The 22,500-nt window shown below is 38.2% G+C and overlaps 1 protein-coding gene across 4 annotated transcripts in view; it reads right to left on the bottom strand.

The window, feature by feature from the left end:
• The window catches only part of LOC106880355 (ferric reductase 1), a 54,109-nt gene that overhangs the window by 1,373 nt on the left and 30,236 nt on the right, over nucleotides 1-22,500 (bottom strand). For all 4 annotated transcript variants that reach the window (XM_089340007.1, XM_089340008.1, XM_052976021.2 and 1 more), the window contains 8 exons: nucleotides 16,180-16,342; nucleotides 11,975-12,082; nucleotides 11,232-11,347; nucleotides 8,843-8,929; nucleotides 7,652-7,729; nucleotides 5,804-5,903; nucleotides 1,835-1,957; nucleotides 1,004-1,050 (listed from right to left, as the gene is read on the bottom strand). In XM_089340007.1, the coding sequence (XP_089196133.1) occupies nucleotides 1,004-1,050; nucleotides 1,835-1,957; nucleotides 5,804-5,903; nucleotides 7,652-7,729; nucleotides 8,843-8,929; nucleotides 11,232-11,347; nucleotides 11,975-12,082; nucleotides 16,180-16,342 (822 nt within the window). The remainder of the gene's footprint in view (nucleotides 1-1,003; nucleotides 1,051-1,834; nucleotides 1,958-5,803; nucleotides 5,904-7,651; nucleotides 7,730-8,842; nucleotides 8,930-11,231; nucleotides 11,348-11,974; nucleotides 12,083-16,179; nucleotides 16,343-22,500) is intronic.

The raw sequence follows: 22,500 nt of genomic DNA, 5'->3' as shown, positions 1-22,500 counted from the left end.
ACACACCACACACACACACACACACACACACACACACACACACACACACAGAGTGAGAGATGAAGGTGAGCAAGCTGAAATTTTGAAGTCACTTAATTAGTATGTATTCTTCAAAAAAGTAATGAGTGATGCTTCCGTTTGTTTTTGATTATATTGTTTTAATGACTTGAGATAGATCAAACATTAATACTCCCTTCACAAACACACATACACAAAATGTGTGACATAATTAACATATGCATGTGTGACATAATCAACATGTCTATGTATGAGGGTGTGTGTATGTGTGCGTATGTGTATGCATGTTTAAAGCAGATAAAATAAAAGTATTTTTGAAGTAAACCAAACACACAACAAATTACTAACCGACAATGTAACTAAAACATACAAGAAAACAAACCCCACCATTAATAATTTAGTAAATATAGAAGCAAAAAATCTAGCCACAAAGTTTAAAATAGAAGACAAAGCTTATTCCATGAAATCCTTTTATAACTCTGAAAAACCATAAATAAATTAAATCCCACAAAAAGCAAAATAGGAATTATTAGTAAATCCATATTAGACACATCAGAGCACAGATTTCTTACTCAATGGATATGCAGTAGTGTAACTATTGAATAGTTTAAGAAAATAGATAAACCCAAATGCAAATTTATTCGAAATCATAGAGTTCTACCCTTCGGTCTCCATAAGCTTGCTTCAGAAGGCGCTTGAATTTAGTAAAACTTATTTCACTATAATAAATACTAATATAGATATAATTATGAATGCAAGGAAGTCCTTACACTTTCATGATAATTCCTACTGGGTAAAAAAGAATGGAGAGAAGAATAAGTATGTAGGTAATACCTATTTTTTAGACTGACAGTGCACATGCCATAAGTCAGCTGGATGAGAGCTGACTTGAACTTATACAACACACAAGAAAAACAACAATAAAATCAACAATTAAATTATGGAACAGGTGATGAAAAATATTTGGCTCATTAATGTAACTGACCTTGTTGATGCTGTCATCTCTGCATTTGTGATTATTGTTTAAATAACCTGTGAGGAGAATTTAAAAGAGAAAAAGTAAAAAAAAGAATTGAAAATGGAGCAAGAAAACTTATAAACAAAAGGAAAAAAACTTTATTGTTTGAGTTGAGATAACTACCACAGCATCACCACTACAACCACTCCTATGACCACACTACTACCCCCTCTACTATTACCAACACTACTGTTATTTCTACTGCTACAACAACAACTATTACCATTACTGCTGATCCTCTTCCTCCTCCACTACCTCCTCCTTTCCTGTTTCTGTTCCTCTTTCTCCTTTCTTTCACTACCTCCTCCTCCTTTTTCTTCCTCCTTTCCTCCTTTCCTCCCCTATGTCTTCTTCCTTTCCCTTCTCCCTCTTCTCTTCTCTCCTCTCCTCCACTCCTTTCACCCCTCTGTTCCCCTCTTTTCCCTTCCTATTCTTCCTCCTCTATCTCCTGCTCTGATGAGCAGTGGCACTTGGGTTGGTAGCTGAACACACCAAGTTGCCACTGGAGAAGGTGTCACAGCATGTGCCATCTCAGAGGAAGAGTCCACTGCTACAGAACAAGAAAATTGTTAAAACTGCCAAATCTTTAAAAGTTAATAATTTTCCATTATATTATTTTCTTCAAAAACTTCAATTTTCATAAGTGGCAGACAAAAAACTTCATCTGTGTAGAAATTCTCACTATGACCAAGTTCTGTGCATCAGACACAAAAGATAACCTTTCGTTCATAAGCCTGCTTCAGTGGATCTAGCTTGGAATTAAACAACAACAACAACAACAACATGTGAATTACTTACAATTGTCAATGATGAATAGCATTATGTTTAATAAAACCATGTATACCACATAAAAGATCATAAGCCCGTAGATCAAGTCTGTATAACTATTCAGTATGTAGGCACCAGTGCAAATGGAGGCAACTGAAATAAATAAATAAATAAATGAATAAATAAGTAATTAAGGTGCAGGGATGGTTGTGTGGTGAAAAGTTTGCTTCCCAACTACATGGTCCCAGGTTCAATTCCCCAGTGTGTACCACCTTGGGAAAAAGTCTTCTACTAGCCCAGGGCTAACCAAAGTCTTGAGCATGGATTTGGTAGATAGAAACTGAAAGACTGGAAGATGCCTAATGTGTATGCGTGTGTGTGTACGAGTGTGTGTGTTTATATATATATATATATATATATATATATATATATATATAATATACAAGAATAAGGGCAGGGAATCGTCAATTAATAATAGAATTAATAATTAACAATTTTGCCAAGTAGTTCAGTATGAAAAAACCTTTATCGGTAAAACCATTTATCATCATAGAGAAAAATTTGTAGTTTAGAATCAGTAGTTCTTTGACTGCTATTTCTAAATTTTCAGTATGTTGGAGAAGCAACTCAATGCTAATCCCTATATATATATATATATATATACATATATATAAACAATAAATTAAATAGAGAGATTCAACTGACAATCCAATAATGTATTTATATTATAATATAACATAATATACTATGAATATAATATAATATAAGGTAACATTAAAAAAATCATTAAAAAACCAAAAAAGCCAAAAATTTGTTTTGACTTATATACATTATTTGATTTATGAACAATTCAATCCATTTATATAAGTCTCATCAGAGCTTTGGTTTAAATTCCGTGTGAAACGATGGCTGGATTGTAATTTGTATTATATCCATATTTATGCAGTATTCAACTGATGTACCAGTGAATTGGATGTTTTACATACACCCCTTTGAAGGAATTCCATTCCTTGGTTTGTTATTTTATATATATATATATATATATATATATATATATATATGGTTATGCCATGTGGGCTGTGCCTGATGATTGTACTGAGATATCAGATATATTATAAAACATTGTTTGGCATGTTCTCAGCACATGAAACTAATAGCACATATAAATCCCGTTCTGTCTGTGTGTGTAAAAGATTATAACGGCCATATTTTTCAACTGATTTTCTCCAAACTGGGAGCATACATTACTTATGCTCCAGGGATGCTTTTAGATTCTTAAAATTTTTCACATAATGAGTAAAAGGCCTCCTGGGGCAGAAAACAACTGTTCCTGGGTTACCTGGAGATGGGAGGTAACTTTCAGAAATTGATTGTCTCCCTTACATCCATTGGTCATAAAAAAGTAGTAAATATTGCTTTCTATATTAGATTCACGTCTTTGAAAGATTTTTAATATATTCACTTCCGGTTTTCTAGCCTCAGTGATGTCTATATCTCTCTATCCATCTCTATCTCTATATCTATCTATCTCTCTGTATCTATCTGTCTATATTTTATCTATGTATCTATATCTATCTTATTTGTCTAACAAGCTAGCTCTCTCTCTCCCCCTCTCTCTATTTCTCACTCACTCTCTATTGTTTTCACTTTCATTTTTCAGACACTATTGTTTTCACTAAGTTTTCAATGACTATTTACAAACAACAACAACAAATATGAGTTGAAATCAGTTGAAATCAGTTCAATGGATGTAAACAATATTGAACACACAGATGGTATGTGCTTTGCTAGTCTGTGGGTGGGCTACACTTATAAGCATAAGAGAATATATTCTCTTCATGCATCTGGTGTTAGAACACCTGCACAGCCTACCCACGAACTTGAAAAAACACATACCTTGTGTATGTGTGTTCGATATTGTATGTGTGTGTGTGTATATACATACATACATAACATAGTCTGCCATAGACACCTGTGCTTTGGTTCTTTCTTTCTTTTTCTTTTCTTCCTTTTTTTGTCACTTTTGCTATGAATTAAATTAATGAATTCAATGGGATACACCGTCTGCAAGTAGTTGGGTTCAGCATATTATCCTCCATTTTCTAATTGTTACACAAATTTTGGGTAAAACCTCCACTTTTACCCGCTCCCATTGATTGCACCTAGTATAGCACTAGTGTAGCAATAATTGGGTACCCTCCCAGCAGTATACTGGATAGATACTATCCCTTAGTGGGTTGAACCCCCAACCCCTAACTCTCTCACGTTATATATATATATATATATATTCTGAGTATTCCAAATGGATCCTAATGTAATCCTTGTATTGGCCTTTGTACAGCCTAATGATATTCCATGCTAGGTATTTACAATGCGAAATTATTTATTTATATATGTTTTGTAATTTTAATTTTGTTTGTGAAATGAAACAATTGTTGGTGAATATGTTAATTAATTAATAAATTAATTTGTATCCATTAGGTCTCTCTGTTTTCTAACTCGATAATAATATTTGATATTTTACAATATCTTATATATATTCTCTATGTGTGTGTATGTGTCAGTGTGTCAGTATGTCAGTGTGTGTGTGTGAGAGAGAGAGAGAGAGAGATATGTATGTATCAAAACAGAAGACTGGGAAAAAGATGGTACATGTCATCCAAGCATAAATTTATGTTATTTATGAATCTTTGGATATGAGATTCAATACAGTTTTCTTTGCTATATGTATATCCATGTAACTCTTATCTTGTAATGTAACATGTGTAAGATGGAATTAAAAATATACCAAATTTTGCCAATTTTCTGTTTTGATATGAAATTACTCTGCAAATAGAATTCACCAAAAATTTCAATGGCTATTTATATCACATTTAAAATAAAGCATTTACAGGGTGTCCCAAAAGTCACTGATGGGTTTCAATTTTTGATAACTTCCTTAACTTTACAGATAGATGCATGAAATTTTGATACAATATGAAGGACATAATGGAAATTAATATGCACAAGTCAAATTTTGCAACACCACTACATCACATATGAAAAACAACATTGCTTAAATGGCAGCCATTTTCAGCTTCACACACTCGTGCTCTTTCCAAAACTTGTACCATAATATTCTCAAGAGTTTCAGATCCCACTTCTCTCATTTCTTTATCGATGTTCTCCTTCAGTTGCACCAAGATTTCTGGTTTGTTGACGTAAACCCTCTCTTTCAGGTATCCCCACAAGAAAAGATCTGGGCTAGTCAAGTCTGGGGAACGTGAACGCTATTCAAAATAGACCTCACATATGGTTCCAGCAAGATGGGGCAATGGCTCATACTGCAAGAGAAACAATACATTTACTACAACAGTGCTTTGGAGAGAATAATCTCCAGCTACGGCAATATCAAGTAGCCTTCATTTAAGGGATGTCATTTTTCATATGTGATGTAGTGGTGTTGCAAAATTTGACTTGTGCATATTAATTTTTATTATGTCCTTTATATTGTTTCAAAATGTCATGCATTTATTTGTAAAATTAAGGAAGTTATTAACAATTGAAACCCATCAGTAACTTTTGGGACACTCTGTGTATACATACATTAGATTAATGTGAACATGCAGATGTGCTTTATGTGGACACAGCTTGGATAGTAACACCTTATGTTCATGTATATATGAGCGGGTGCTGTAAAGTTCCAGGCTTTAAGGGTACCATGAAAGGTCTGGTTGGAGGCCCAACCTTTCAAGTTCCTTTACAAGGCATAAAAACTGAAGGACCACTGCTATAAGTGTGTGAATCTGAGAGGGGAATATGTTGAATGAAATCATAATTAACTGATCCTCCTGTATATTCTTATACCCAAAGCCGGGAACTTTTCAGCACTCCCATCTATATGTCTGTATTTATGTATGAATTTTTAATGTATGCATGCATATATGTATGTAAAGACATAACATACATGTGTAGCAATGCAAATCAGTTGTCCAGCACCATCAATTAAAAGAAACTCACTTGACAATATTTGACATGTCATTCCAACACTCCGATGAACTATATTGAAGAATGGTCGATCGCTACTTTTAAGATCAGGTCGAAGTAGACCCAAGAAAATCTGTAATGATAAAGATTATATATATACATTTACATACTACTTTATTTCATTTTATTTAAAACCAAAAATCAGAGTTATTGTAAACGAAAGGTCATTACTTTGAAGTGATACCCAAAATGTAATAACCAGAAGAATATAACAGGGAGAACATAAGCAAGAGATTATAAAAAGACAGAAATCATAGTAAAATCACAATAATACAAAAAAAAAAATATTGATTATGGAATCATCATCATCATTTAATGTCCGCCTTCCATGCTAGCATGGGTTGAACGATTTGACTGAGGACTGGTGGACTAGGTGACTACACCAGGCTCCAATCTGATTTGGCAGAGTTTCTACAGCTGGATGCCCTTCCTAACGCCAACCACTCCGAGAGTGTAGTGGGTGCTTTTATGTGCCACCGGCATGGAGGCCAGTCTGGCAGTACTGGCAATGGCCACGCTCAAAATGGTGTATTTTATGTGCCACCTGCACAGGAGCCAGTCCAGCGGCACTGGCAATGACCTCGCTTGAATGTCTTTTCACGTGCCACTGGCACAAGTGCCAGTAAGGCGAGGCGGGTAATGATCACGCTCAAATGGTGCTATTTACGTGCCACTGGCATGGAAGCCAGACAGCTGCTCTGCCAACGATCACGCTTGGACGGTGCTCTTAGCGAAAGTCTTACATATCATGCTTTGTTGATATTGTCACAACAAGGGATCGTATGTAGGATGTCATAATCAAAAGACCACAAGCAAAGGTCATAACTAAAAGACCATATAGTGGAAGGCATTGGGTTAGTGTCTTCTTCTATAGTACTGGGTCATACAATTCATTTTCGTTTTTTGGGGATGCTGACACTCAAAGCAGATGAAACTATAAATAATAGTGTGTAAATATCCTTTGGATAGAAAAAGTCAAAGGCTGATGTCAACAAGATATGTGTGTGTGTGTGTGTGTGTGTGTGTATTTATATATTTATTGTTTTACTTGTTTCCGTCATTAGACTGTGGCCAAGCTGGGGCACTGCTTCAAACAATTTTAGTTGAATGAATTGACACCAGTACTTTTTTTTATTGTTTTAAGCCTGGTACTTATTCTATCAGTCTCTTTTTCTGAACTGCTAAGTTATGAGGACGTAAACACACCAACACTGGTTGTCAAGTTGTGGTCACACACACGATAAGCTTCTTTCAGTTTCTGTCTACCATATCCACTCACAAGTCTTTGGTTGGCCCAGGGCTATAGTAGCAGGTGCCACTCAGTGGGACTGAACCCAGAACTATGTGGTTGAGAAGCAAGCTTCTTACCACACAGCCACGCCTGCACCTGATCCTCTTCTACACACACACACACACACCAACTCCAACTGTCAAACAAAGTGACCCTTTATGTTCTGAGACAAAATTCTGCTGAAGCCAACTTTCCCTTTTATTCTTTAAAATAAGCATCAGTTGTGCTCTGGGTGCAATGTAATTGGCCGGCCCTTTTCCTCAAAATATCAGGACTTAGGTTTATTGTAGAAATTGAAAGAATACTTATGTGATATAATTCACATGAGACGAAATTCTTACTAATGAAATCATAAAAATTCATAACAAAATCATGTCAAAATCATAAGGAGATCGTAACAAAAGCATAACATAATCATAAGGAATTCATAACGACAGAAAAAACAAATTTAGGCAAAGAATTTAGCAAATCTTTGAGGTTAATTGCTTTAGTTATATTGTCACAAGAATGGTGAAAAATGTTATACTCACATTTACTAAAACAAGAAACACAATGAGTAAGCCAATGAGTGGATGGGCTGTGTAAGGTCCTGGGGCACTGCTGTCAAACTGTAATAGAGAGATAGGAAGTAGTAGTAGTAGTTCGTCTTGGCAGGATTTGAACTCCAGAAAGTAAATCTGTAGAACAGCCACCACAATGCTTAACTGATTCTGCCAACATACTGCCATTGTGACATTACTAATTACAAATGATAATTAACATTTAAAACTGAATATTAATGAGTACAGGCTTGGCTGTATGGTTAAGAAGCTTGTTTTACAACAATGTGGTTTGGGGTTCAGTACTACAGTGTGGCACCTTGGGCAAGTGTCTTCTTCTATAACCCTAGGGCTGACCAATGCCTTTTGAGTTAATTTGGTAAGTGAAAACTGTGGCAGCCTGTCATATATGTGTGTGTGTGTGTGTGTGTGTGTGTGTGTGTGTGTGTGCGTGTGTGTATGTAAGTGTGCGTGTGTGTATGTAAGTGTGCGTGCGTGTGTGTATAAATTCATGTGTCTTGTATGTATGTGTGGGTCTCTGTCTGTGTGTATATGTACATGTTCCTTGTAGATATTACGACCAGTTGTCTGTACTTCCAAAAACCTCTGGAACATACCATCCCTTGTCTGAAAAAACAGTCAAGGATTGGCGATAGGAAGATAGGTTTCTGATCCAATGTAAATTATATGAGGGGGTGATGAAAAGTTCCTGGCTTTAAGAATATTATGAGTCATTTTACAGGGCTTAGAAAAACTGAAGGACCACTACAATAAGTGTGTGAATCTGAGAGGGGAATATGGTAAATGAAATCATAACTAACTGATCCTCCTGTATTTTCTGTTACCTAAAGCCAGGAACTTTGTAGCACCTCCCCTTATAGCTTCCAAAGTCATCTCGGAGGTGTCTCTCTTGGTAGCACTTGGTACTGATGATAGCCAAATCTCTAGAAATGTATTTATTGGTCTACCGGAGAGTTGGTATTTTGACACTTATCGCCTGAAGTGAGAATTTTCTCCATGGCAAACCTCAGTAAAGATGGCCTTTTTACAGGTCAAATAACTCACAAACATATTTGAAAAACAAACATTAAACAAACAGTAGCCATAGTATACTGTATCTATAGTAACAGCTTCACGCCTTACTAACTTCATAGTAGAGTTATTGTGTAGAGGTTTACTTACTGTGCTGAAACCATTGACATGGACGAATATTGCGATGATTCCAATCAGGGTGAAAAGAGCAGTAAGTGCAATCAGCAACCGATGGAGCTTTAGTAATTGAAAACAGAAAATAAACACTTTTATAAACATATTTATATATATATATATACACACACACACATATATATATATATATATATATATATCTGCACAGAGAGAGAGAGAGAGAGAGAGAGAGTCTTCTATCATAGCTCCAGGTTGCTAAAAGTCTTGTGAGTTGATTTGGTTGATGGTAACTGAAAGAAGCCTGCCTTATGATCTTGAGATGTTGAGTCTTGTGGAGACACCGACAAGTGATCAAGACTTTTGGAAATTTGCTGTGCTTCAGAAGACACATCAAGCCAAGTGAAATCGTAGTTGTGGCCTGTGCCAGTGACATATAAAAAGCAACTGCTACACTCTTGGAGTGGTTGGCAATAGGAAGGGCATCCAGCCATAGAAACTATACCAAATTAGACTGGAGCCTGGTGCAACTCCCTGGCTTACCAGTTCCAGTCAAACCATCTAACCCATGCTCATGGAAAACGGATGCTAAATGATGATGATGATGAGGATGATATACATGTCCTTTATAGGTGCTGGTGCCACATAAAATACACTTGTGCCAGTGGCATATAAAATGTACCCAACACACTCTGTAAAGTGGTTGGTATTTGGAAGGGCATCCAGTCATAGAAACTATGCCACAACAGACAACTGCAGTCAGGACAGCTCTCTGGCTGGTGAGCTCTATGTTAAACCACCTGACTGATGGAAAATGGATGTCAAATGGTGAGGATGATGACTGATGTATATATGCTTTTATTCTTTCTTTACTTGTTTCACTCATTTGACTGTGGCCATGCTGGAACACCGCCTTAAAAGGGTTTTAATTGAAGAAATCAACCCCAGGACTTATTCTTTGTAAACCTAGTACTTATTCTATTGATCTCTTTTGCCAAACCGCTAAGTTATGGGGACATAAACACACCAGTATCAGTTGTCAAGCGATGGTGGTGGTGGGGGGGAACACACACACACACACACACACATATACGATGGACTTCTTTCAGTTTCTATCTACCAAATTCACTCACAAGGCTTTGATCAGCCCAAAACTATAATAGAAGATGCTTGCCCAAGGTGCCACACAGTGGGACTGAACCTGGAACCATGTGGTTAGTAAGCAAGCTTTTTACCGCATAGCCACGACATTATGCATATGTGTGTGCATGTGTATGTTTGTCTCAACATCAATGATATAAAAAAGGGTCAGCACCATGCAGGTAGTGTCCTTTGTTTCCAATCCTCTGGTCGTAGGAAAATATTATTTAGCTTGAGAACAGGTGATGGTTGGTGACAGGAAGAGCATCCAGCTAGAGGAAACTTACCTCAACAAATTTCCTTCAACCTATGCAAGCATAGAAGTGTAAACGCAGACACAGGCATGGCTGTGTGGTCAGAAGCTTACTTCCCAACCACATGGTTCCAGGTTCAGTCCCACTGCATGACACCTTGGGCAAGTGTCTTCTACTACAGCTTCAGGCTGAATCTACTCAGAGTCTTGTGAGCGGATTTGGTTAGAGGGAAACTGAAAGAAGTCCCTCATATATTAGCTTAAAAGCCACCCTATCGTGTGGCTTTTAAGCTAGCCCCTGCAAAGGGCTTTCCATTGGGCCTTGGGCCCAACAATGACATTTCATGCATTGAGTACATATTAAATTTTATTAAACTTGAACAATATCTTTCAAGCAATGAACAATTTTCATCAAAACAGTGATATAATTTGTCGACTTGGAACTTATTGCAAAGCTGCATGATAAACAACATTTTTGTCTTTCCATTCAGGGGTCAGTACAATTTATTTTCCTGTCTAACCTCTTCCTTTCTCTCTCTCTCTCTCTCTCTCTCTCTGTTAATTGTTTTCAATCATCACCATTGCCACCACAACTGCCATACACACACCATTCAGACTGATGCCACCACCATCAATACCTTTGACTTCACCACCTTCCCTTCCACTACACTGACACACAGAAATTTGTTTTGGCATTTATTATTATTATTATTATATATATATATATATCTTGAATGAAGCCTCTCACGAAAATTTGGCAAGAAGGAACAAAACTACTTTCAGGCCTCAGAATAGTGAGGTGGAGGAGTTTTCTTATGATCCTAGGGTACTGAGCATTTTTTTTTAAGGGTGGAATCCAACAGATAATTACAGGCCCCCTTATGGCTTTTTGAACCCCAGACTGAAATACTGGCTGAAACTTCGTCACATAGGCCCAGTCTAAAACATTCTCAAATATTGATATAAAACAAATAAAAAAAAATTATTTAAAAAAACATATTCTAGAAATCTTACCTGGAACCAAATCTTAGACCCACAGAGAGTACAATCTGGTTTAAGGTCTTTATAGTTGCGAGCAATATTTATCGCCAAATTGTTGAATAGCAACCAAGCCAGGACCATCATGAAGACTTTGTGAGAAAAGTGAAAGAGATGAAAAAAGATGAAAAGAAAAGAAAGATGTTATAAAACAATATCAATTTTGTTATAAATTGCTGAACTAATATCTTAAAGTTTATTGATTTTCATGTTTTTTAAATAAATGTTTAAGGTAACAATGCTGTTTGTATCCATTCTCACCATGTAAATGTTAGGATCCATCAGAACAGGTTACAAATGTATATACACAGCACTATCTTAGGGCACGAGCATGCTGGCCAGTTGCCCAGGGATGCTATGGGTCTAGAAGCCCAATTTTAATCTATGTATGAGGGGTAGGGGTTGTAAAGTTCCTGGTTTTAAAGGTATCACTAAAGTCCTGGTTGGAGGCCCAACCTGAGTTCTTTTACAGGGCTTAGAAAAATTGAAAGACTGCTGCAATAAGTGTGTGAATCTGAGAGGGGAACACGTTGAATAAAACCATAATTAACTGATCCTCCTGTATTTTCTTTTACCCAAAGCTAGGAACTTTTCAGCACCCCCTCACACTGCTAAACATTCTGTCCAGTGAGCTGACAATTCAGCTATGACAGCTCCACTGCCTTCACTTCAAACTATATCAGAAAACAAGACAATGTAAACAGTGAAGACAAACTCACCATGAAGTTTAACTAAAGCTGGAATTGAGTTTTCAATGACTTCGACTTCTGTTAGTTTTATTCTAGAGTTGCTGGCTGCCTTTCGTGAATGAAATTGTTTTACCAATTCTGAGGAAAAAAAAAAAGGAATATACTCTTTTACTCTTTTACTTGTTTCAGTCATTTGACTGTGGCCATGCTGGAGCACCGCCTTTAGTCGAAAAAAATCAACCCCAGGACTTATTCTTTGTAAGCCTAGTACTTATTCTATCGATCTCTTTTTGCCGAACCACTAAGTTACGGGGACATAAAACCACCAGCATCGGTTGTCAAGCGATGCTGGGGGACAAACACAGACACACACACACACACATACATATATATATATACATATACGACGGGCTTCTTTCAGTTTCCGTCTGTCAAATCCACTCACAAGGTTTTGGTCGGCCCAAGGCTATAGTAGAAGACACTTGCCCAAGGTGTCACGCAGTGGGACTGAACCCGGAACCATGTGGGTGGTAAGCAAGCTACTTAGTACACAACCACTCCTTCACATTCTTTTGATTCTTTTGTCTATTTGTGTGTGTGTGTGTGTGTGTGTGTGTGTGTGTGTGCGTGCACATGAGTGTGTATGTACGTACATATGTATGCATGTATGTATGTATGTATGTATGTAGGTAGGTAGGTAGGTAAGTAGATAGATTAATATATATATTTATATATATATAAATATATCTATATATATATTTGTGTGTGTGCATCTATCTATCTATCTATCTATTTATCTACACACACACACACACATATCATCATCATCATCATCATCATCGTTTAACGTCCGCTTTCCATGCTAGCATGGGTTGGACGATTTGACTGAGGACTGGTGAAACCGGATGGCAACACCAGGCTCCAATCTAATTTGGCAGAGTTTCTACAGCTGGATGCCCTTCCTAACGCCAACCACTCAGAGAGTGTAGTGGGTGCTTTTACGTGTCACCCGCACGAAAACGGCCACGCTCGAAATGGTGTCTTTTATGTGCCACCCGCACAAGCCAGTCCAAGGGCACTGGCAACGATCTCACTCGAAAATCCTACAGGAGCCAGTCAGGCGGTACTGGCAACGGCCACGCTCAAAATGGTGCATCTCATGTGCCACCCGCACAAGAGCCAGTCCAGGGGCACTGGCAACGATCTTACTTGGCTTGCCGGGTCTTCTCACGCACAGAACATTTCCAAAGGTCTCGGTCAGTAGTCATCGCCTCGGTGAGGCCCAATGTATGAAGGTCTTGCCTCACCACCTCAGCCCAGGTCTTCCTGGGCCTACCTCTTCCACGGGTTCCCTCAACTGTTAGGGTGTGGCACTTTTTCACGCAGCTATCCTCATCCATTCTCACCACATGTCCATACCAGCGCAATCGTCTCTCTTGCACACCACAACTGATGCTTCTAATGTTCAGCTTTTCTCTCAAGATACTTACACTCTGACGGGTATTCACATTGACATTACACATCCAACGGAGCATACTGGCTTCATTCCTTGCGAGCTTATGTATGTCCTCAGCAGTTACAGCCCATGTTTCACTGCCATGTAGCATGGCTGTTCGTACGCATGCGTCATACAGTCTGCCTTTTACTCTGAGTGAGAGTCCCTTTGTCGCCAGCAGGGGTAAGAGCTCTCTAAACTTTGCCCAGGTTATTCTTATTCTAGCAGCTACACTTTCAGCGCACCCACCCCCACTACTAACTTGGTCGCCCAGATAGCAGAAGCTATCGACAACCTCTAGTTTTTCACCCTGGAATGAGATAGAAGTTGTTTCCTGTTTGTTTACAGTCTTTATTGCACCTGAACATCTGCCACAAACAAAAACTAACTTGCTAGTTAACCTGCCTTTGATGTTGCTGCACCTCTTATGTGTCCATAGCTTGCACCGGGTACATCTTATAGAGTTACTACCTACTCCTTTTCTACATACTGAGCAGGGCCATCTACCTGAAGGGGTTTGTGTTTTATCTACCTTCCTACTTATTAGGATTTTGGTTTTAGCTAGGTTGACTCTAAGGCCCTTCAATTCTAGACCTTGCTTCCACACCTGAAACTTCTCCTCTAGTTCTGATAGTGACTCCGCAATTAGGGCAAGGTCATCAGCATAGAGGAGCTCCCAGGGGCAACCTGTCTTGAACTCCTCTGTGATTGCCTGGAGGACTATGATAAATAAGAGGGACTGAGGACGGAACCTTGGTGGATCCCTACCTCTATCCGGAATTCATTGCTGTACTCATTTCCAACCCTCACCTTACTGGCAGCATCTCTGTACATGGCTCGCACAGCTCTCACTAACCATTCTTCTATCCCAAGTTTCCTCATTGACCACCAGATAAGGGATTGGGGGACCCTGTCAAAGGCTTTCTCCATGTCAACGAAAGCCAGGTACAGAGGTTTATCCTTAGCTAGGTATTTCTCCTGCAGCTGTCTCACTAGAAATAAGGCATCAGTAGTGCTTTTACCTGGCATGAACCCAAACTGCATCTTATCTAAATTGATTCGCTCCCTAATTAGTTGGGCTATGACCCTCTCTGTAACTTTCATAACCTGATCTAACAGCTTGATGCCTCTGTAATTATTTGTATCTAAAGCGTCACCTTTACCTTTGTAGCAGTTGACTATGATGCTGCTACACCAGTCATTGGGTATGACTCCTTCGTGTATCACCTGGTTCGTAATACGGGTGACTAGGCTATAGCCAACACTGCCAGATATTTTGAGCATCTCTGCAGTGATTCCTGATGGGCCGGGGGCTTTCCCGGTCTTCATACTCTTAATTGCTTTATCTACCCTGGTACTATCAACTCGGATAACTGGTCCCTCTATTGGGTCGACATACGGCAGGCTCTCTTCCTCCCATTCATTCTCTTTATTAAGCAATCTATCATAGTGGCATCTCCAGACCTCTTTCTTTGCATCCTCATTTAGTGCAAGCGTACCATCATCCATGCGAACACATTTCTCTCCTACAACATCACTATTCTCTCTCCTACACTGTCTTGCAACACGAAATACCTCGAGTCTTTGGTCCTCACGGCGCAGAACATTGGCAAATCTTTTCTTATCTGCTTCCCCTCTGGCTAAATAAACCTGTCGCCTAGCCTCCCTTCTGGCACATTGGTACAATTCCCTGCTACCACCGTTCTTCCAGTCCTTCCAAGCCTGTTTCTTTTGTCTAATAGCCCTGTCTACCTCCTTGTTCCACCACCACGTTACTCTGGGTCAGGAGGGGACCTTACACCACCCACAAATCTGGTCGGTGGCTTTATATATATATATATATATATATATATATATATATATATATATATATATATATATACACATATATATGTTCCAGCAACATTTATAGGTAAACACAGCATATTAAATAAATTAAACATAATTTATATTTATAAATTGTCTCATCCTTATCTTAACGAAACACAATAAAGTATGATCTATGTATATGAAATTGTCACTTTTCTATTTTTATTCTAATTATATATATATATATATATATATATATACGTGTGTGTGTGTCATCATCATCATCATCATCATCATTTAATGTCGGGTTTTCCATGCTGGCATGGGTTGGATGGTTTGACCAGAGCTGTTAAGGCCAGAGGCTGCATCAAGCTCTAGTGTCTGTTTTGATTTGGTTTCTACAACTGGATGCCCTTCCTAACACCGACCACTCCATGGAGTGTACTGGGAGCTTTTAACATGACTGTGTGTATGTGCGTGTGTATACAAATATATATCTACATACATACATGCATACTTGATATTTAACTCTTTTGTTACCATATTCATGTTGAAATACATTGCCTTCATTTCAATTAATTTCGAAAATAATTTAGTAAAATGACTTAGTCCTAATTAAGCTGGCATTTGGAACATAAATTAACATAAATTAACATAAATTAATTTCGCTCATTTTAACATAAATTAATTTCGCTCATTTTAACATAAATTAATTTCGCTCATTTTAACATAAATTAATTTCGCTCATTTTAGCATAAATTAATTTCGCTCATTTTAGCATAAATTAATTTTGCTCATTTTAACATAAATTAATTTCGCTCATTTTAACATAAATTAATTTCGCTCATTTTTGAAACAGGAAATTTGTATCAAAGAACCAGCAGCAGTGTCCAGGCAGGTTATTAAATACAAGACTCATGCTTCACCTCACCTTTTCCATTGACCTTTACATTTCCCACAGCATACTCCAGATACCAGGCTTGGTCTAGTGCAGGTAATGCATCGGTCTTAGAATTAACCAGAGAACTGAATTTACATTTCAGAATTCCATCAACATAGGAAATGTTGGGATTGTTTATGACACCAGGAGGAACCTGAAAAATGAATCACAAAACAGATTTATTATTACTATAAAGAGGAAACCACCACCACCACCACCACCACCACCACCACATCATCATCATCATCATCATCATCATCATCATCATCATCACCATCATTGTCATCATTGTCATCATCGTCATCATCATTGCCATCATCATCACTACCACCACCACCAAGCGACCACCACCACCAAGCCACCAGCACTACCATCACCACCACATCATCATCATCATCACCATCATCACCATCATCGTCTTCATCCTCGTCATCATCATCGTCATCATCATCATCGCTATCATCACCACCACCACCACCACCACCACCATTTAAGACCCATTTTCTATACTGGCATCAGTTGGCAAAGTTTGACAGGCGCTGACCAGCTGAAGGGCTGTATCAAGCTCCCTGTCTGTTTTGGCATGGTTTCTATGACTGGATGCCCCTTCCTAACGCCAACCACTTTACAGAGTTCACTGAGTGCCTTTTACATGGCACCAGTACTTAGAGCCCGCAAGGGATGCTCATCTGGAGAAGGTTGCAAAGGATGAGCCTGTATGCATGGTCACCCATGCTATTACTTAGCTTGGCAAGTCTTTTCAAGCATGGCAAACCACCAGGAGTCTTGGTCCCTTGTCATCCCCTCTGTGAGTCCCAACATCTGTAGATCCTACTTTTTTTTTTGTTAATCTTGTCAAAAGCACGTCTCATCTCTAACCACACAGACAAATGGATAAAAGTGATTGGAATGGAGTTTTTGTACATAGTTTGAATCTTCGGAGTGGGAAAGAAAATCAGGAGGATTTTGAGAACTTGAAGGTTTATGGAAATCATGGGGTTACCTCGGGGAGTAACTTGCTACCCACATAAACTCTACAACGAATCAGACCAATCCTGAGTCAAACGGAATACTCAACCACTTACATTTACTCTGGCACACCAGAGTAAAGTGATATGGTGATATGATAGGTGGTGGTGGTGTTGATGGAATTGGTAGCGATGGTGGTAGTGGTAAAGGTGGCGAGCTGGCAGAAACATTAGCAGCCGGGTGAAATGCTCAGCGGTATTTTGTCTGCTGTTACGTTCTGAGTTCAAATTCTGCCGAGGTCGACTTTGCCTTTCATCCTTTCGGGGGTCGATAAATTAAGTACCAGTTACACACTGGGGTCGATGTAATCTACTTAATCCCTTTGTCCCCTCCATGTTTAGCCCCCTGGGGGCAATAAAGAAATAAGTGATGGTGGTAGTGATGGTAAGGGTGATGGTTGTAGTTGTGTTAGTAGCAGGGATGATGATGTCATTGTTTATGCCAATGATGATGTGATAAACATGACCATCCTCACAATTACAATAACGATGAAGATGATGATAATGACGATCATGAAGACGATGATGAGGATGTTGGTGATGGTTAGTGAAGATGATGATGAGAATGACTTCGGTAACAATGGTCCTGATGCTGATGCTGATCATGAATATCACAATGCCAACAACAACGATCATGAGGATGATGACAACAACAACAACAACGACAATGCTGCCGATGATGACGATGGTGACAACAACAACAACAACAATGATGATGATGATGATGATGGTGGTGGTGGTGGTGGTGGTGGTGGTGGTGGTGGTGGTGATGATGATGATGATGATGATGATGATGATGACAATGATGGTGGTGGTGGTGGTGGTGGTGGTGGTGGTGATGATGATGATGATGATGATGATGATGATGATAATGATGGTGGTGGTGGTGGTGGTGGTGGTGATGATGATGATGATGATGATGATGATGATGATAATGATTGCTTGTCACTCACGATGAGTTGGGTCAAGTCCCAAGCACTGCAGGTTTTCTGTCTCCATTGATAACACGTTCCATCAAGATGGTCCAAAGGTTAGCCTTAACTCAGAGTAACACATAAACAATAATGTGGTTCTTTTCATCATCATCATCATCATCATCATCATCATCATCAATATCTTTATCATTGTTGTTGTCATCCTCATTGTCTAGTGTTAGTCCACCTTGATGTTGTTATTATTGTTATTGTCATGCGGTGACCCCGAACGCCTTATCAGTAATGGTGACACCTCCTCCACAACCACCCCCACCTCCACCATTAACCACAACAACAACAACGCTGCTACCATCAACACCACAACCACCACTGGGATTATGTTCAGGGGGTGGTTTAGGAAGGAGGGAATGGTGGTGGCATTGGTGCAAAATTCTTCCCCTCACACCCCTCCTGACCCTTGCTCATGCCATTCCTGTTGCATGATAAACAGGTTATCAAACCTGTAGCCTTTATGCCTTCATCCCTCTCACATGTCAACCTGCTCTGTTTGTCTCTGAAAGGGCAGTGTAGTATGTAATCTTTCTCTCTATCTCTCTCTCCATTTATATATATATATATATATAGATATGCAGGGCAGGGAATCGTCAATTAGTAATAAAATTAATAATTAACAATTTTGCCGGGTAGCTCAGTATGAAAAAACCTTTTCGGTAAAATCATTTATAATCATAAATATATAGGGATTGACAGTAACCTGCTTCTCCAACATACTGAGAATTCAGAAATAGCAGCCAAAGAACTACTGATTCCAAAACTACAAATTATTACTCTAAGTGGTTTTTTTACTCTTCTCTACTGTTTTTTGTTCTGTGTGTATCAAAAATATCGCTATCAATTTAGAGTAATAATTTGTAGTTTTGGAATCAGTAGTTCTTTGACTGCTATTTCTGAATTCTCAGTATGTTGGAGAAGCAGGTTACTGTCAATCCCTATATATTTATGATTATATATATATATATATATATATATATATAAATACACACACACACACACACACACATATATACAATAATCCTTTGACTATTGCGTTCCAACCCCACCCCCTGTGATAGGTGAAAATCTGTGAAGTAGAAACAGTATTGTATTGTATATATATATTTTTTGATTTTTGTAATTTGTATATATTTATTTTGTTATAAATGCAAAACAACACCACAGAAGAATCAACATAAGCTTAAATAATAAACCGTGATAGGTGAACCAAGATATGGCGAAGGATTATTACCTCCGCCAAGGAAGGAGGTTATGTTTTCATCGGCGTTGGTTTGTCTGTCTGTCCGTCTTTGTTTCTGGGATATCCTCAAGTATGGGATATTCTGTCATCAGAGACAAATTGGGGAAAAATATGGAAAATGAGAATGGTGTATATCAATAAGATGATAACATAGAGGAAGGGAGTAAAGGAATAAGGAGAAGGAAAGAGAGAAGAAAAAAGAAGCATAAAAGGTCATAGTTCAACTTTTCGAAGTTATAGAAACCAAAGCATTAGTCCTTAAGTGCAATCCTGCATATACCCATTGCATCTAAAGTCTTACACTCATGGATATATGCATATATATATATATGATGTATTTCTTTCAGTTTCTGTCTACCAAATCCATTCACAAGGCTTTGGTTGGCCCAGGGTAGTAGTAGGTTGCATGCAGTGGGACTGAACCCAAAACGGCATGGTTGAGAAATAAGTTTCTTAATCATACAGACACCGTGCCTATATATTGAAAGACATTGTATCCAGTGTAGCCTTTGTTTTAGTTTTTGTACTTTTTCTTGTTTGAAAGGCATAAAAGAGTATGATTTGAGGAAGATTTTGGTTGCTATTTCTAGCAGATTCAGTAACCATGTTGTGGCTCCATTAATTTGTTCATCAGTCTTCTTGGCACCATTATGAGGTGATCAGGAATATCGATAACAACAGATAAAGACACTTGAAAACAAAGTTGATATATATATGCAAGTACCTTCCATACACACACACACACACACACACACCCACCCACAGGTATATGTTTATATGTATAAGAGTTACACATGGATGTACACTTTTATCTTTTACTTATTTCAGTCAATAGATAATGGCCATGCTGGGGCACTGCCTTGAAGAATTTTAATTAAACAAATTGCTCCTGGTACTTGTGTACTTGCACAAATATATGTGTGTGTGTGTGTGTGTGTGCACGCATTATATTTAAGTGTTATTTTTGGTTAGCATTATATTTAAGTGTTATTTTTGGTTATAGAAATGGTTATGGTGGAGAGGAGAAGTCTACAAAGGAGGAGAGGAAAGAGAGGGTGTGAGAGAGTGAAACCAAAAAAGAGGGAAAGAGAGGGGGAGAGCATTGATACTGTTTATCATTTGAAGATAGATACACACATATATGCATTTACATATATATTTATATATATATTTGTATTTATAGATCTATACCAAAATTTGGTAAAAATATTGTATCTGTTATCAACATAGCAAAATTCTCACATGTAAGGTTGTTAATCGTACAATTTTGTGTGTATATCAATTTAAATAAGAGCTAAAAGACGATCCATTGTAAAAACTTTATTATGACCTATGATCATTTCGATGCAATATCCAGACTAACTCATGCATATTATAAAATATGGAATATTGTATCTCTTCAGGGTCAGATTTAATTAATTCACAGCAGACAGTAAAAAACAGACAACATTAATAGTTGTCCTAAAATTAGGGTAAAAAACTGCCTTTAGCAGTTGAAATATGAGACAAACATATTTCAACTAACCTAAATTCTCAATTCTGCTCATACCTAAACACTGCTTTGTGCTTATGCTCCATTAATATATATATATATATATATATATATATATATATATATATATATATATATATCATCATCATCATCATCATCATCATCATCGTTTTACATCTGTTTTCCATGCTGGCATGGGTTGGACAGTTCGACTGGGGTCTGGGAAGCCAGGAGGCTGCACCAGGCTCCAATCTGATCTAGCAGTGTTTCTGCAGCTGGATGCCCTTCCTAATGCCAACCGCTCCGAGAGTGTAGTGGGTGCTTTTTACGGGCCGCTGGCACGTAAGCCAGTCAAGGTGGCACTGGCATCGGCCACATTTGGATGTTGCTTTTTACGTGCTACTGGCACGGGGCTCATAACTACAACTCCCATTTGATTTGATTTTGATATTACTGATGTTGATGTACTTGACTCGGCAACGGCCACATTAGGATGGTGCATTTTACATGCTACCGGCACGGGGCTCACAATTACAATTTTTATTTGATTTGATTTTGATATTGCTGATGTTGATGTACTTTACTCAATAGGTCTCCTCAAGCACGGCATGTCACCCTACGATCCCAGGTACTTTTGAGTGGGTTGGTTTTGCGACACTGGTGTAGGTTATAGATGTGTACTCACTTTATTTGCCGGGTCTTCTCAGTCACAGCATATCTCCAGAGGTCTCGGTCTTTTGTCATTGCCTCTGTGAGGCTCAACGTTTGAAGGTCATGCTTCACCACCTCATCCCATGTCTTCCTGGGTCTCCCTCTACCCCAGATTCCTTCCACTGTTTCGGAGTGGCACTTCTTCACACAGCTCTCCTCTTCCATTCGCAGTACATGACCATACCAATGCAAACGTCTCTCTTGCACTCCACATCTGATGCTTCTTATGTCTACCATTTCTCTCAGGGCGCTTACACTCTGTCGTGTGTGCACACTGACAGCGGATCATGCTAGCTTCATTTCTTTCGAGCCTACGCATGTCTTCAGCAGTCATGGCCCATGTTTCCATTACTTTCGCAAACAGCAGTAACTTTCTTCAGCTGAATACACATCACTGATTGGTTAAAATTACCCTAATACGACTACTTTAACATGAAATAACTTCTAAAATACAAAATTTTGTCAAAAACATTAAGAGTAAACTGTATTCTATGTGACACATTCAACCAGTATCTAAAATTTCAAACTGTTTAGTTAAAAAAAAATTAATTAAAATATCTGTGAGTGAGATTGAAAAAATCTGATAGATGGAGTGGGTAACAGGCTTTAAAAAAATAAGTTCCATGGTGGATTTGTTGGACTAAAATTCTTCAGGGTGGTGCCTCCCCCCCACCCTTGAAACAGGTAAAGGATAAAAGATATCGATAAGAAACTTTAATAACTTCCTTGCCCATTTCCCAAGTTAAGATCTACAAAATATATTTTATAAGCTAGTACCTACCTTACACAATCAACAAACAAAACATACAAGCATAAAAATAATAAATAATATTTTCTTATCTTCTTAAGTCT

The sequence above is a fragment of the Octopus bimaculoides genome, chromosome 23, assembly GCF_046866305.1.
Source record: "Octopus bimaculoides isolate indiv1 chromosome 23, ASM4686630v1, whole genome shotgun sequence".
NCBI classification, from domain to species: domain Eukaryota; kingdom Metazoa; phylum Mollusca; class Cephalopoda; order Octopoda; family Octopodidae; genus Octopus; species Octopus bimaculoides.
The sequence above is the reverse complement of the archived record's forward strand: the minus strand, read 5'-3'. Positions and strand labels throughout refer to the sequence as shown.